We start from the raw sequence: 17743 nt of genomic DNA on the forward strand, positions 1-17743 counted from the left end.
AAATCATTGAAAATAATGAAAAAAAGTATGTTTTTTGTTACCAAAATAGATTTATTGATCCTTAAAGTTTATGTTTTATGTAGACTCTATAATAATAGAAATAGAATGCTACACTTAAATTTAAAGACAGTTCTAATGTTTTTTTTAAATAGATAAACTGTTCATATAACTTAAATGTAGTTGATTAAAAAATTACATCTAAACATTTTTGTTAAAATGTAAATTCTAGTATAATAGTTATGAACACCTTACCCTTTTATTATAATTGAACAGCAGTATAGTTCAAAAAATAAGATTAAGTTATGTCTTATGACTCAATTAATCGAAATTTCGATAGTTTAACAATGCTTAAATTATTTTGATATAAAAATTATCTTTTACAATTCTCATTATAAAAACGTTATCCTAAAATATATAAAGAAACAATTTATGACTTACGTTCTTGAGATTTATTTTTACTCAAAATTATTCATGGTTTTTATAGTAGCTGTGAAATAATTAAATTAAGACTCTTTTACAAATTTATTCTAGCTGGAGAAGTTGTCATTAGAATACAGTCAGTTATCCACAAAATTAGATGGAATGCAACATTTATGTGATGAATTTATGAGAATGGATTCTCGATTTTGTCTTACTTGATAAGTGCGTACTTAAGGCGTGGTTCGTACCAAAAAAAGTTCGTACTTAAGCGGTAGTATACTGTAGTAGAAAACTAACTTTCAATTATCAGTATTTCGTCTAGATCGACACAATTCTTCAGAGCCACTTGAAGTTGTTTATATAAAAAAAGTATAATTACAGTAAAATGATCCTATGGAAATTGTACACAATTAATTAACTAACAGAAAAGAAGAGCTTGCAGAAATTAGACACAATAGGTTTTATTAAGGTTGGTAAAATGCTTAACTCTGAAGATTTGAGAAAAGTTGGTAAAGGCATGGTTGCAATATCATTTAACGTGCAAAATTCCTTATGCTTTTTTGAAGTATCAAGACTGTTCAATCTACCACGTTTTTAAACATGTGCAATTAAGTGCATTGAAAGATGGTTTTGTTATTTAGTAGCCAACAAAAGTCACTTCGATTTAAGTTTTGACTCGTTCAGAAAACTTTTATCAACCTCAGAACTGGAAATAACATCAGAAATGGAACTTGTAGTTGCAGTTGATAGCTGGATTAAGCATAATTACAAGCAAAGAGGCAAATTTGCCAAGGAACTGATTAAACGAATTCGTCTACCATTGTTGTCGAAAGCTTGCTTAGAAAATTTGTTAACAGATTACAGCTCGTTTTCAAATTGCGCAGACAGTATAACGTATATAAATAATGCAATTAATAGCAAATCAGTAGATACATATGACCCGAGCTCTATTGGTTACCAAGCTCGGTATTGCAACCAGGAAACTTTTGAGATAATTTCTAATATAGGAACTAGTTTGTACAAACTTGATAATAGAAAGTCATCCGACGCAAGTAAAAATTTTCTAAGCTTTTTAGAACTTCATTCTAGTATTTATAAAAGCGTGTTTATCGACGAAGACATTTATTTTATGGGCTCTAACTTCATATTTTCCTATTCAACATTGACAAAAAAAAGTAAGTGAAAAGAGAATGTTAGGTAAAAAGTACTTAAACCAACATGCTTGCATATGCAATTTCATGGGGAAGATTAATATAGTAGGTGGATTCCATGCAAATTGCAGAAGACTAACAATCTACGGTCCCAAATTTATACTACATCTTAAAATTCTATTATTTTTGATAGAAAGTATTTTATCATTTTATTTTATACAAATTATTTTTTAAAAGTTGACTTTTTAAACTTCAAAAAAAAATTCTAAACTTTGGTCCATAAGTAACCATAAGCAACGTAAAAAAGCAAGTTTTTAAACTCAATTTTGCACTTAAAACATTTTTCAAAAGTATTGTTCATTTGATATAGTTGAATTAAACTAAGTTTTATGCAAGTAGAACTTAATAATTTTTTAATCAATAAAACAAATTGAAAAATCAGTAAAACAGCTAAGCAAACATTTTAAATTTTTACCTACCTAAATACAATAGTAAAGTAAACTGAACTACACAATAAAACAACAAATCATAATATAAACAAACAACTTACGTTAATAGAAAGAAAAACTGATTCAAATTTTACTGTTGTTAATGAATGAATGAAACACAGTCACCACATCCAACAATCACGTCACAATGAATGGTTGAGATGGCCTCATTTGCATTGTGACGTGATTGTTAGATGTGGTGAATTTGTTTCGTTCATTCATTAACAACAGTAAAATTTGAATCAGTTTTTCTTTCCATTAACGTAAGTTGTTTGTTTATATTACGATTTGTTGTTTTATTGTGTATTTCAGTTTACTTTACTTATTTTAGACTTAATAATCACAAATATTATATAGTTTTATAACAGTAGGATTGAATATTAAGTATTTTACCTATTATTAACTATTGTCTGTAGAAAATATTTTATTTTAATGAAAACATGTATACACCTACTTTATTCTATGCTTCTATTCTTTCATTGCAGTAATTACATTTTAAAGAACCCAGTTGAAGTGTGTTGATTCGTTAACACACAGAAACATATGTTGGTACAATAAAGGAAGATTACAGTTCAACTTGTTTTTATTTATGTTCCAGTAAAGTTACTTCACTAGGATCTTTTGTTAGTAAACGATTAAGCTTATATTTTTGAACAGTTATATACAATACGTTTTTTAAATTCTACCTGTAGATACAATATTGCACATATTAGTCTTTAGCCTTTGTTTTTATATTCTTGAGTTAAATGTGTTTACTTGAATGCATTGTATGTTGTTGAATGTATGTTTTTTAATGAAAGAATTAGCATTGCTTAATCGCCACAGTGTGGTATCTTGTATTATATTTACTTTATAAACAACTTAAATTGTTAAGATCCGACAGAATCCTAAATTTTAACGAGATCCGAATTCTAACCGTATTCATATAATAAATCGCTAGTATTAAAGCGTAACTTTTAATTATGTTTTCTTTATTGTAATAATGATAAATAAATAATTAATGCAGGAATTTCTTTTTAAACAAATTTTTTTAGTAAATGTATGGTAGGTAGATAATGTAGTACTTGTGGGTATATGATTTTATTTTGTTAAGGTGCATCCAGTTAAAAAAAGAAAACAAGTTTACTTTCTCTCTATAATCTCTCATTTCATTATCTTACTTTAAAATACAGTGACGTAATAAATAAATACAAACAATGTTTGATACAGTATTTCCTACATATACATAATGCAAGTAGTAGAAAACTAACTTTCAATTATCAGTATTTCGTCTAGATCGACGCAATTCTTCAGAGCCACTTGAAGTGGTTAATATAAAAAAAAGCATAAATAAAGTAAAAAATGGTCCTATGAAAATTGTACACATGCTTGCTTTTTTATAGAATTGTACCACCATATTTTTTTAGTTTTGTAAGTTAGCTTTACAATATCATTTTTATAAGTTTTTAATCTATTGTGATTTTTTTTTTGTTGTAAAACTTGGGCTTTTTTTTTAATAAACATAATAAAACTTTATAAGTTTTTATAAGTTTTGTTAAAAATATATTAACAATTTTTTATTTTACAAAACTAGATTTTTGTTATTTTGAAAACCTCAAAATCAGTTTATCATAAATTTTTATGCTGATTATTCAACCTGAAGACATATAACTAATTTTTGGTCACTTCTGCGCTTCCAAAAACCTTGAACTTGACATATAATGCTAAAGTATTTAAGATTTTGATATATAGTAATGACAGTGCAAATTCCTTGCATTGTCATTGTTTTTGAGAATATTTAGAGTTAGATACGCTTCATTGCACGAGCCAATGAGAATCATCTGATGTAATGTTTTAAACTAAATACTGATGCAACGGGGCGAATGCGTAATAGGCAGTTTCATGTAAGCAGCTAGTTGAGTTTGGTGTGCAGCTGGAAGCAACAACATATATTGAACTTATTTTGTGTTCCCTAAAACACCTTCAAGTATCTTTACAATTTTTTTTCAATGTTATTATACAATTTAAGAAGTTCCTCAATAAAACTTTCTTTAACTTTAACAAGCTTTTTTTAATATTATTTGATAAAACTTGAGGTTTTCACAAAGAAGTGAAAAGTTTAAACTGGGGTTTCCAAAAATTTTTTAGTGCAATTTTTGCAAAATTTTAAAAAGATTCACTATCAACTTGTTATTTACCAGTTCTTTGTTCCTTGTTGCTTATTACTTTTTCACAACAAACTACGCCTCCTTTTGAAAATTTTGTATTTATAACTCCACAAAGTTCTTCAATTGTTAGCTATAAAATTTGTGGAGATTATTTAATAAGGCACAAAGTTAGACTACTTTCTAAGTTTAAGTAAAGGTGTCTTTAATGTAACTGAAAGAATTATTATTTTCATCTATAGTGTTACGAAAAAAAATATTCTTTTAGTCCAGTTTTTAACTGGTTTGTCATTTATTTAGTATTCTGTTTAAAATTTTATACTTAAAAATTATTTTACTTGGAAAAAACAATAATTGTAAGAATTTATTTAACTTGATTTAAGAAAATAATCTTTCTTAAAAAAGTTATCAATATTTTTTTATATAAAATTGTAACTTATAACTGTTTTTGCAGCAGTTATATTTATTACATAAAAATGGGTGAAAGAAAACGTCAAAGTAACAGTGCTTCAAAAAACTTTCCAATTAAAAAGAAGAAAACCAGAAGTTCAACTGTAAACGATAATGTACGTGAGAAGCTGTTAAATCATCTTGACTCTTGCAAGAGAAATGATGTAGGAGATAAAATAGTTAGAACTTGCAAATACAATGCCTCCAGTAGAACTAGCAGAAGTACTGTAGAAAACTTATTAAAGTTTTATAACAAAAGTTGGTTTTGAAAACACAAAATCTTATTTTGTTTTAATATTTTGTTCATTAATAACTTTGCCTCTAGCGTATAGCATGAACTTAATTTCATCATTTAATTAACTAACAGAAAAGAAAAGTTTGCAGAAATTAGAAACAATAGGTTTTATTAAGGTTAGTAAAATGCTTAACTCTGAAGATTTGAAAAAAGTTGGTAAAGGCATGGTTGCAATATCATTTAACGTGCAGAATTCCTTATGCTTTTTTGAAGTATCAAGACTGTTCAATCTATTACGTTTTCAAACATGTGCAATTAAGTGCATTGAAAGATGGTTTTGTTATTTAGTAGCCAACAAAAGTCACTTCGATTTAAGTTTTGACTCGTTCAGAAAACTTTTATCAACCTCAGAACTGGAAATAACATCAGAAATGGAACTTATAGTTGCTGTTGATAGCTGGATTAAGCATAATCACAAGCAAAGAGGTAAATTTGCCAAAGAACTGATAATACAAATTCGTCTACCATTGTTGTCAAAAGCTTGCTTAGAAAATTTGTTAACAGATTACAGCTCGTTTTCAAATTGCGCAGACAGTAAAACGTATATAAATAATGCAATTGATAACAAATCAATAGATACATATGACCCGAGTTCTATTGGTTACCAAGCTCGGCATTGCAACCAGGAAAATTTTGAGATAATTTCTAATATAGGAACTAGTTTGTACAAACTTGATAATAGAAAGTCATCCGACGCAAGTAAAAAATTTCTAAGCTTTTTAGAACTTCATTCTAGTATTTATAAAAGCGTGTTTAACGACGAAATCATTTATGTTATGGGCTTCAACTTCATTTTTTCCTATTCAACTTTGACAAAATAAAATAAGTGAAAAGAGAATGTTAGGTAAAAAATACTTAAACCAACATGCTTGCATATGCAATTTCATGGGGAAGATTAATATAGTAGGTGGATTCCATACAAATGGCAGAAGACTAACAATCTACGATCAAAAATTAAATACCTGGGAGGAAAGAGCAGAGATGTCAGTACACAAGTCAGATGTTGCGTTCTTAGTGTTTTGCGGGTAACTTGTAGTCACTGGTGGTTGCATTAGAGACCAACGCCAAGTGAAACATTTGACAAACACAGTTGAAGTTTATGATCACTTTTCCAAATCGTGGTCTCCAATGCCTCCAATGCTTGAAGAAAAATGCAGTCATGACTCAGTGAGCATCGGAAGCAAGCTGTACGTAATCAGCAACAGGAGTAGTAGTGAAGTGTTTGATTATTTTAGTAACGTCTTCGCTCGCATTCAAAAAAGAATGCCCCGTTCTGGCACGTTCTGGAGTAGTGTGAAATGTTTGTCAATTGGGAACAAGATTGTAGCTTTATCAAGTCTCCACCTTTACAAGTATGCTGAGTTCGACGTGGAGAAACAAGAATGGTCGGAAGTCGATGATCAAAAATGGCCAAGAATGATCGAGGGTCGAAGGTCAAGAATGGTTGGTAAGGAAGAAGACCTCCAGTTCTGGTGCAGTTGTATCAAGTCGCCCATGTATTAATTTTGTATACATATTCCTAACTTTTCTTAAAAAAAATAAAACCATTCCTTTTTACAAATGGAATTTATATGAAACACGTTTGTCATAAAAATCGCAATTTAACAAAAACTAAATCATATGTTCGTTTGTTTGCAACTTTTTATAAACAGAATAAACTTACAAATATAAAATTTTAGTTTACTCTGAACATAATTGTCTGGTTTACAATTTTTTTATCTAGTGTCTACTTTTACTATTTAGTGATTTTGGTTTTGACGATAGTTTTTAACTCAGGGTTTCTAAAAGTTGAACATAACTGAAATTTATGAGGTCATGAGCGGCAAAGGGACCAAAGGGAGGGAGGCATAAGCAGTAAAGGATACACAGGGGGCCATGAAGTCATAATTTGATACTTACACTAGATATTCTTGAGTAAATGATGAAGAGCATTTTTATTAGTAGTATTTTCATGATCGAAAAGGAATAGCAGATAATATATTACTATATATATAACTTTTTCAAAGATGTTTTTGTGTTAAAACTTTATTATGACTAACGGCGTTTCACTGCTCTCAAATAAATTTAAGAACAGATCTACGGAGTCTTTAAAATATTAACACATTAGAAAAAAAGCATGTATAATTTATGTGTAGTGTTTTTGTGGAATAAAAACATAAAATTATAAAATTGTCTACAAAAAATACAAATTTAATAAAAGCAAACACTTACCTCAAAAAGCTCTAAGAATAGGCAAGTTTTTAGAAATGAAAATTAAGTTAAGTTGTGCAGAAATGTTACGTCATAATAAGTTTAAAAATTGATAAGTAATTTATACAGCTTAAAAACATGAAGTATTAAATTTGCAAGTGTTTGTGATTGTAAATGAATGTTGTGAAATAAATAAGTGCATAAGTAGACAGAGTTATTTAAAGTAGAATTGTCGGTTGTGGGGACAAATATTTGATATATATTGCCGCTTATTCAGAAGTAGGTCTTTATATTCTGCTGCAGTTACTGCTCTTTCTGTATTGCAAGTTGGGCAAATTCTACTTACTCCGTTGTATGCATGTTTGATCTTTCAAACAATACTTCACTCCATGTTTGGCCTTTTACCGTATCTGTGAAAAAAGCTCCAGACATAAACCATAAACGCGTGCTTTGTTTTTTATTTATATTTTCAAAAGTATGTATATGGTTAGCATATCTATCCTTGAAACTACCTGCTGTACTTCCTATATAAATTCTATCTGGGCCCTTACTTTCAACTTTAACTTTTTAATTTACATTTTTTATTAAACAATTACCTTTTAATGGGCATATATCTTTATTTATTTTACGGCGATTACATGTTTTAGGCATATAACTTAACTTATCACTACTAGGCTTAGGTGATTTTGAATACTTATTCATAGTTTTATTGCTATGCATTTTACTTATACTTTTAGCGCTATTATCACTTACTTGTTCTAAGTTTTCTTTTATCATTTTAGAAATACTTTCAGTTATACGTTGATTACTATAATCTACATTATTATTAGTACTATTGATACGAATATTTTCATTATCATTAATATTTAAATTATATTTACAGCTTATATCTTTAATGTTTAAAGTTTCAATATGTTTTACATTATTGTTACCATAACTAAAATTACCACTATTAGGATTATCATCATTACTACCGTTATTATCACTAATATTAAAATTATTATTTTTATTATTACTGTTATTATTGATATGATGAGTATATTTAGAAATATTAGGTATATATACGTTATTACTAACTTTATTACTAGAATTATTATTTGTATTAGCTATGATATGTCTATTTTCAAAGTTTGAAATTACTGTTTAGTTGTGCGATAGTATTAAAGTTTTAACATTACTCATGCAACTATAAGAAATTTTAACTGTCTTTGTATTAAAGATTTTATTATAAAAGTGGCTATCGGGGAAGTGTTTATCGACTAGCTTTAAAAATTCTTTACCTAAGTTTATATTAACTGAAGAGCAGTATGGAGGATTATACCACATTTTGTTTCGGTTACGCGGGTTTTTGCGTTTTTTATCTACATCTAATTTTTCATACTTTAATTTACATTTAAAACCTCGATTTTTTAATTCAGTTTCGTACGGTGCTTTTATTTCGTTAAATATCCTTTCATTCGAAGAGAGGGTACTTAAACGTTTTTCAGATATATTTAGATCTTTTAATGTAATTAAGTACCATTTTACTACAAGACAAACAATTTTTTTCATTATAAACTTTATTAAAAACTTAAGCGCTTTCAGAATATCCAAATTCCCTTATCAAAATGTTATACACTCCCTAGTTCAACAAACACGAAATAAATAGAGTGAAATTATATCATTTGTAAAAAACACAACTAATTAAAACGACAAGTAATTAACAAAAATGGATTTTTATAAACAATTAAGACAAAATGGATTATTTAAATATATTAATAGTTACTCTTGATCCTTTATCAGGACCAAGCTGATTAATTAAATTTAGCTGGAATTTTTAAATTAGTAGAGCTTCTGAAGATAATAATTATTCAGAAAACCAACAAGCACGGGCGTGCTCATGAATTTTAACTCGTTTGTGTGTACTGCAGTCGTGGAAAAGAAATTTAGTAAAAAACTTGAATCACAAGATCAAAAATCTCGTTACAGAAGATTTACAAAATGACGAGTGGCAAAAGGTAAATGAGCTGTTGATGAAAAACTCATTTCCGGCCAAGTTTATCGATGAATAAATACAAAAGAAAGACAACTTTGAGACAGAATTAATTGAAAATAAAGATGATAAGAAACAATACATTACAATACCATATGTTAAAAAGACGTCAGAGAAATTCGCCAGGAACATAAAAGCAGTATTTGAAAGCATCGGGGTAAAAGTACGTATTGCTTATAGATCAGAAAAAGTAGGGAAATATTTCTCACTAAAGGTTTCAATAAGTCGCTTGTATCAAAGTTGTATTGTCTATAAATTTACATGTCCAGGTGATCTGAACAACCAGTACATTGGTGAGACAGAAAGACAACTTTTTGTAAGAATTAAAGAACATGTGACTCCAACCAACAGTGCGGTATTTAAACATATTGAAAATTGTCTATTTTGTGCTAGTTGTAAAAATATTTATAATTGTTTTGAAGTTATTAAAACGTGCAGTTCCTATAATGAATTATTATCTTCAGAAGCTGTACTAATTAAAAAACTCCAGCCAAATTTAAATAATCAGCTAAGTCCTGATAGAGGATGAAGAGTAACTATTAATATATTTAAATAATCCATTTTGTCTTAATTGTTTATAAAATTCTATTTTTGCTTAAATACTTGTCGTTTTATATAGTTGTATTTTTTACAAATGATATAATTTCACTCTATTTTGTTTGTGTTTGTTTAACTAGGGAGTGTGTAGCATTTTGATAAGGGAATTTGGATATTCCGAAAGCGCTTAAGTTTTTAATTAGGTTTATAGTGAAAAAAATTTGTTTATCTTGTAGTAAAATGGTACTTAATTACATTAAAAGGTCTAAATATATCTAAATTATACAAGAAAACTGCAAGTATGACCGATGTTAAAGTTTATGATTTAAGGAAATTAGAAAAACTGATGATAAAGACAAGTATGAGAAAAATGGATATTAAATATTTAAAAAAGTGCGAATAATTAGACTTAATTCCTGAATTTTTGAAGTTCAAGCCACCAAATTTAAACGTTTATGAAAACGTGCACAAGTATTACCGTAAAGTTCTTTTAGAACAAATTAAGATAGCCAAAAAGGACTTTCATTCTACAAAAAGATCAAGAGATGATATCATGTACAATCTCCGTGATAGGTTAACTATATGTCAATATTAATTGATATTACAGCAGATCAGAGATCACAACATCAAATGTATGGTGTTGGATAAGAGAAAAACACACCAAAAGAAGCTCTTCAACTTGTGGAAAAAACAAAGAAAAATCAAAACGCCAGACTGTATAATCAACTTAAGTTCCTAGAAATTGTCACTAAGTAAAAAATCAGCATTGATGTTTGGTTTCAAACGAAGCATTATGTCTAAACACATTGATTAAATAAAAACTAAAGCTTCTATTGAGAGTCAAACCAAAAAAGTTTGTTTAAACGAAAACAAAACTCTGAATTATGACATGCTAGAAAGTCTAAAAAACAGTACCACAAAGTTTATTTCTGAGAGCAACAAAGCATGTGCAACCAACAAAAACAAAGCAATACACAGAACACTAATAAACCTTGCTAGAAATAAAAACATTAGGTGCCTAAATATGGACAAAGGAAGTAGTATACATAGACAATTCTAGTTCAATATTTGCTCGATCAAAAATAACTCAAACAGTATTTAAAAACCCTCTAAGAGCATGCTCACAAAGCATCTTTATGTTCAATGAGACCATATATCAACAAACAAACGGTTTATCAATAAGCTCACCTCTTGCCCCTTTACTTGCCAACTGGTTTGTCAGTCAATTAGAGACAGAACTGCTTAACAAAACTGCAAGGCCTAAAATGAACTGCAGATATGTTGACGACATTTTCTGCATTTTCCAAAATAATGAACAAATACATCAGTTTGATGAAAAACTCAACAATATGCATAAAAACATGACATTTGTAATCCAGACTTGCCAAGAAGGTAAACTTCCATACCTCGATACACAGGTGACAATAAAAAACAACAAGTTTATAACATCATTATTTAGAAAACCAACAAGCACGGGCGTGCTCATAAATTTTAACTCGTGTGTACCGCAGTCGTATAAGAGAAATTTAGTAAAAAACCTGAATCACAGAATCAAAAATCTCGTTACAGAAGATCTACAAAATGACGAGCGGCAAAAGGTAAAAGAGCTGTTGATGAAAAACTCATTTCCGGCCAAGTTTATCGATGAACAAATACAAAAGAAAGACAACTTTGAGACAGAATTAATTGAAAATAAAGATGATAAGAAACAATACATTACAATACCATATGTTAAAAAGACGTCAGAGAAATTCGCCAGAAACATGAAAGCAGTATTTGAAAGCATCGGGGTAAAAGTACGTATTGCTTATAGATCAGAAAAAGTAGGGAAATATTTCTCACTAAAGGTTTCAATAAGTCGCTTGTATCAAAGTTGTATTGTCTATAAATTTACATGTCCAGGTGATCTGAACAACCAGTACATTGGTGAGACAGAAAGACAACTTTTTGTAAGAATTAAAGAACATGTGACTCCAACCAACAGTGCGGTATTTAAACATATTGAAAATTGTCTATTTTGTACTAATTGTAAAAACATTTATAATTGTTTTGAAGTTATTAAAACGTGCAATTCCTATAATGAATTATTATCTTCAGAAGCTCTACTAATTAAAAAACTCCAGCCAAATTTTAATAATCAGCTTGGTCCTGATAAAGGATCAAGAGTAACTATTAGTATATCTAAATAATCGATTTTGTCTTAATTGTCTATAAAAATCTTTTTTTGTTAATTACTTGTCGTTTTAATTAGTTGTGTTTTTTACAAATGATATAATTTCACTCTATATATTTTGTATTTGTTTAACTAGGGAGTGTATAGCATTTTGATAAGGGAATTTGGATGTTCCGAAAGCGCTTAAGTTTTTAATAAAGTTTAAACGTTTTTGTGTCATTACCGGGAGACATTTTTTTACATGATAAGGATGACCAGAATTAATATTAATAAAGTTTAATAAAAAATTGGTTTACGGTACAGACGGTAAGTATTATGAGATAAATTTAAAGTAACATCTAAAAAATTCGTTATTTACGCTCCTAATTCCAAAGCTATTTTGAAACCGATATCAGACGTCAATCTAAACGTTGACTTTTTAATCTTTTCGTAAACAAGAATATATTTAATTTCTAAATTTATTTATTCACAAAGGCAACAATGTTTCACTCCTAAGGGATCTTCAGGCCTGCAAAATAAAATAAACATAAGACGATGGATAACTAAAAAAATACATTAATGCAAGAAATTATAATTAAATTCAAACTAAATTAGAAAATTAAGCCACCTGAAGGTAATCAAGAAAAACCTACCCAAACTGATTGAGAAAAGACTAAATAGACTGTCCACAGACCTAAAACCTTTGATAATGCAAAGCATAGCTACCAAATTGCACTGCTCCAATCCAATTTCAAAAACAAACTTGAATTTGAAAACAAAACCAACCCTGTTGACAAGAAGAAACGTAAACGAACAAAAAGAATTATGTACGTTAATCCCCCATACTGCCAGTCAGTAAAAACTAACATTGGGAGGAAATTCTTTGATCTAATTGACAAACATTTTAAAACAGAGAGCATGAAAAAGATCTTCAACGGAAGTAATTGCAAAATATCATACTGTTGTATGGATAATGTCAAATCATTTAAAAGTAGCCACAATAAGAAGATACTAAGTAAACTGAATCATAAGAACAACCAAGAGGATAAAACATGCAACTGCCGCGACAAAGACTCCTGCCCCTTAAGTGGCAAATGTTTGCAGGAAAATGTTGTTTATAAGGCGACGATTACCAGTCAGATCGAAACAAAGGAATACATAGGATCCACGGGAGGCCAGTTCAAAAAGAGATGGTATGCACACATTAGTGACATTAAGAATGAAAATAACAAGGGAACAGAGCTTTCCAAGTACACTTGGAGATTAAAAAAAAATAACACTTGCTACGATTTAAGGTGGAGCATAATGCGTATTTAACTCTTTTATCTCATATTTCTAATTTTGTTATTACTTGTATCCTTATTTGTAAGCGCCATTTTGTTTTGTGTTGTTATAAGCTAAATCTAAATCTGTCCAGAACAAATCAGCTATTGTAAGTATAAATCATATTTAAAAATTAAAAATCATTTTCATTATTAAAGTTTTTTAATTTTGTTAATTAACTATCCAGTAATAACACTGTACATTTTTTAATTTTCTAATTTAATTTGAATTTAATTATAATTTCTTGCATTATTGTATTTTTTTAGTTATCCGTCGTCTTATGTTTATTTTATTTCGCAGGCCTAAAGATCCCTTAGGGGTGAAACATTGTTGCCTTTGTGAATAAAAAAATTTAAAAATTAACTTTGGATCCAAAACTAAAATTGTCGAGACCTGATGTGCCTAAGGAATAATCTTTGCATATAAAATTTGTAGTAGAAAGACATTTAAAATTTCTTATAGTTGCATGAGTAATGTTAAAACTTTAATACAATCGCACAACTAAACAGTAATTTCAAACTTTAAAAATAGACATATCAAAGCTAATACAAATAATAATTCTAGTAATAAAGTTAGTAATAACGTAGATATACATAATATTTCTAATTATTCTAATCATATTAATAATAACAGTAATAATAAAAATAGTAATTTTAATATTAGTGATAATAACGGTAGTAATGATGATAACCCTAATAGTGGTAATTTTAGTTATGGTAACAATAATGTAAAACATATTAAAACTTTAAACATTAAAATTATAAGATGTAATGATAATTTAAATATTAATGATAATGAGAATATTCATATCAATAGTACTAATAATAGTGTAGATCAGGGTTTCCCAAAGTGGGCGATTTTAGTAAGTCGGGGGCGATATATTGTAAGGGGGCGAAACGGTGGGCGATAACTATTAAGGGGGCGAAAAGGGGGCGATTTTAAAATTTTGGGCTGTCTTAAAATCTTTACTATAATCTTGATATTTACTAATTTTAGCTTGCTATTTAAATATTTGACCCTGAGGTAAAACTTAAACAAAAAAGTTTATTTTGTTTATGTAAAATATAGAAAAAACATAAAGTGCTTATGACTCCTACTTTTAAGTAAATTTCATATTTTCATTCATATATTTTCTTATATAACATTTACATAGATTATCGACGATCGAAACCTTCTCACCATTTTAAAACCTGACATATATGTTATTTGGGATCATAAATGGTTTGTAAAAATCTATGTTATCTATTATTGACTATTACATCATAATATATTCAATTAGTTTTTGATAAGTCACTAAGTTAGACTAAGAAATAAAACTAAACAGGGTTGCCAATTTACCTAGAAACCTAAAAAAACCTGGAATTTGACAATTTAGGCAACAAAAAGTCTGGAATTTTTAACATTTTAACATATTAAGTAGTAAAATTTCGATTTGACACTAAAATACTATTATTTAGATAAAAACATAGATCCCTTCGAGGCATATCTTTTTGAAGTAAACGACTTACAGAAAACCTTCTTAGACTTATAAACAGACCTTGAACTTAAAGAGAATTTTACAAAAGAATGATATAAAAGCTTTTTGACTTAACAAAAACTAAGGCAAAAGTATCAAATTATTTGGAGGAATTTAGACTATTGTTTATAGCTTTTCCGTCTAGCTATGTTGTTGAGAAAGCTTTCAGTTCAGATATCAACATCTTGAGCAAAAGATCTAATCTAGATATTTGTAAAGAAGGTGACTTGAGGCTTTATTTTACTAATTGAGAGTCAGATTAGAAAAACATGCAAGCATTTATGAACCTCATCCTTCACATTATATTAGACTTCAGTAGCAGACAGTATTTTATGAAAGGTTTTTCTACTTTGTCTGATCTTTTAAAATATTTTTTACTTAACCTGGTTTGTATCGTATTTGACTAATCTTTTCATAATAACACGCACTAATCAAGTTATTTATTCTACAAGAAGTTTGCATAATGCCTAATAAACATTAACTATGGTAGACTCACTCTTGAGTTCGCACTTTTTATCCAAAAAAAGTGCAAATTTGTATTTTCTTAAATTTAACTTAAATTAACTCTATTACTAAATACGTATTACTAAAAAAAGTAAAATATAATTTTAGATAGCTTATATAAATCTATTTTTTTAATGAATGTTTGTTTTATGTTTTAGTGGATTTCATGCTTATTCATAACGTTATTGCATATAGAATATTAAAGTTTGTCATTTTGTAAAAAAAAAAGATTTTAGTTCTAAGTTTGTACTTTTTAATTTTGTTCAAAGTGCGAAATCAAGCGGAAGTCTACTGTATTTATTAAATGGTTTATGTTTTAAAGTTGTTAGTAGTTTTATTTTGACCTGGTTAATTTTGTAGTTTATATTTGTCGTTTTACATTACACTTAAAGTTTTTTATAGCATAGTGATTAAAACATTTGTTTGAAAGACATTTATTTGACAGATTTCTGTTATTACTTGTTTAATCTGTATAAATTAAAAAAAAAATTGATAACCATTTAAGTTTTTGTTACAAAAAAGATTTTTTTGGTTTTAAAAGAGTATAGATTTGAGGTCTCTATTTGAAATGACTTCAAGTTTTTCATGTAAAAAGTTTTTAAACTCAATTTTATTTTCTAACTTGATTTATTATTTTTGAAAAATCTTTATCTTTTGGAATTTTAAACTATTAATTCAACTGTGTCTTTTTGTTTTATCTTAATTCAAAATATATTAGCTATTAGAATGTGTTGTTTATTTTAATAGTTCAACACTAGCTTTTAATTTTTCACTATTTTTCTTTGTTAAAATATTATAGGCTAACAGCTAGAATTTTTTTTTAAAGTAGAATTAAATAAGCCATCAAAAAGACTACTACAGTTACAAAACATAACTTTTACCTAATAAAAAGTTTTTTTTTTATTTTGATACTTTTTGTTCACAGAATTAATTGTAAAACATTTGATTTTTTTTTGAATATAAATTAAGAAAAATAAATTGTTAGAATTAAGGTTTAGATTCCTAAATGTTATTCCAAGTCAAATACTATTTCATGGAGTTCTATTACGAAACGTATAGTTTAAAAAGTTTAAAATTGAATTTTTAACTTTACAACTAACTTCCTAATAATATATCTTGGCATAAGAATTAATATTTTACTGCATTAACTGAAGCTGTTGATGAAACCATTTTTCAAGTGAGATAATCAACCAGTCGGTCAAACTTCCTCAAAATAGATCAGAAAATAAGTTTTAATATTTATTTTATTATGTGTAAAATTCACTGTTCATTCTTTTATAGTTTTTTAATCTCTGGAATAGTAATTTTAGAATACTCCTTTTTATAAAATAATTCAATTATTTTTTGCGGCTCAAATAACTGTTACCAAAATAGATTTATTGAACCTTAAAGTTCATGTTTAATGTAAACTGTATAATAATAGAAATAGAATGCTACCCTTAAATTTAAAGACAGTTTTAATGTTTTTTTAAGTAGATAAACTGTTCATATAACTTAAATGAAGTTGATTAAAAAATTACATCTAAACATTTTTGTTAAAATGTAAATTCTAGTATAATAGTTATGAACACCTTACCTTTTTATTATAATTGAACAACAGTATAGTTCAAAAAATAAGATTAAGTTATGTCTTATGACTCAATTAATCGAAATTTCGATAGTTCAACAATGCATAAATTATTTTGATATAAAAGTTATCTTTTACAATTCTCATTATAAAAACGTTATCCTAAAATGTATAAAGAAACAATTTATGACTTACGTTCTTGAGTTTTATTTTTACTCAAAATTATTCATGGTTTTTATAGTAAATGTGAAATATTTAAATTAAGACTCTTTTACAAATTTATTCTAGCTGGAAAAATTGTCATTAGAAAACAGTCAGTTATCCACAAAATTAGATGAAATGCAACATTTATGTGATGAGTTTATGAGAATGGATTCTCGATTTTGTCTTTCTTGATAAGTGCGTACTTTGGGCGTGGTGCGTACCAAAAAAAGTGCGTACTTAAGCGGTAGTATACTGTAGTAGATAACTAACTTTTAATTATCAGTATTTCGTCTAGATCGACACAATTCTTCAGAGCCACTTGAAGTTGTTTATATAAAAAAAAGTATAATTAAAGTAAAAATGATCCTATGAAAATTGTACACATTTAATTAACTAACAGAAAAGAAGAGCTTGCAGAAATTAGATACAATAGGTTTTATTAAGGTTAGTAAAATGCTTAACTCTGAAGATTTAAGAAAAGTTGGTAAAGGCATGTTTGCAATATCATTTAACGTGCAGAATTCCTTATGCTTTTTTGAGGTATCAAGTCTGTTCAATCTACCACGTTTTCAAACATGTGAAATTAAGTGCATTGAAAGATGGTTTTGTTATTTAGTAGCCAACAAAAATCACTTCGATTTAAGTTTTGACTCGTTCAGAAAACTTTTATCAAGCTCAAAACTGAAACTTGTAGTTGCTGTTGATAGCTGGATTAAGCATAATTACAAGCAAAGAGGTAAATTTGCCAAGGAACTGATTAAAAGAATTCG

At 27.8% G+C, this 17743-nt stretch overlaps 1 protein-coding gene across 1 annotated transcript; it reads left to right on the forward strand.

The window, feature by feature from the left end:
* The first annotated feature begins 10843 nt into the window (after positions 1-10843).
* Positions 10844-13176, forward strand: LOC145847001 (uncharacterized). The gene is made up of 2 exons (XM_082953485.1): positions 10844-11503; positions 12892-13176. Exons 1-2 carry the CDS (start codon positions 10844-10846, stop codon positions 13174-13176), a joined length of 945 nt encoding a protein of 314 aa, XP_082809611.1.
* The last annotated feature ends 4567 nt before the right edge of the window (positions 13177-17743 follow it).

This window comes from Thalia democratica, unplaced genomic scaffold (genome assembly GCF_965202585.1).
Source record: "Thalia democratica unplaced genomic scaffold, ktThaDemo2.hap1.1 HAP1_SCAFFOLD_771, whole genome shotgun sequence".
Taxonomy (NCBI): Eukaryota; Metazoa; Chordata; class Thaliacea; order Salpida; family Salpidae; genus Thalia; species Thalia democratica.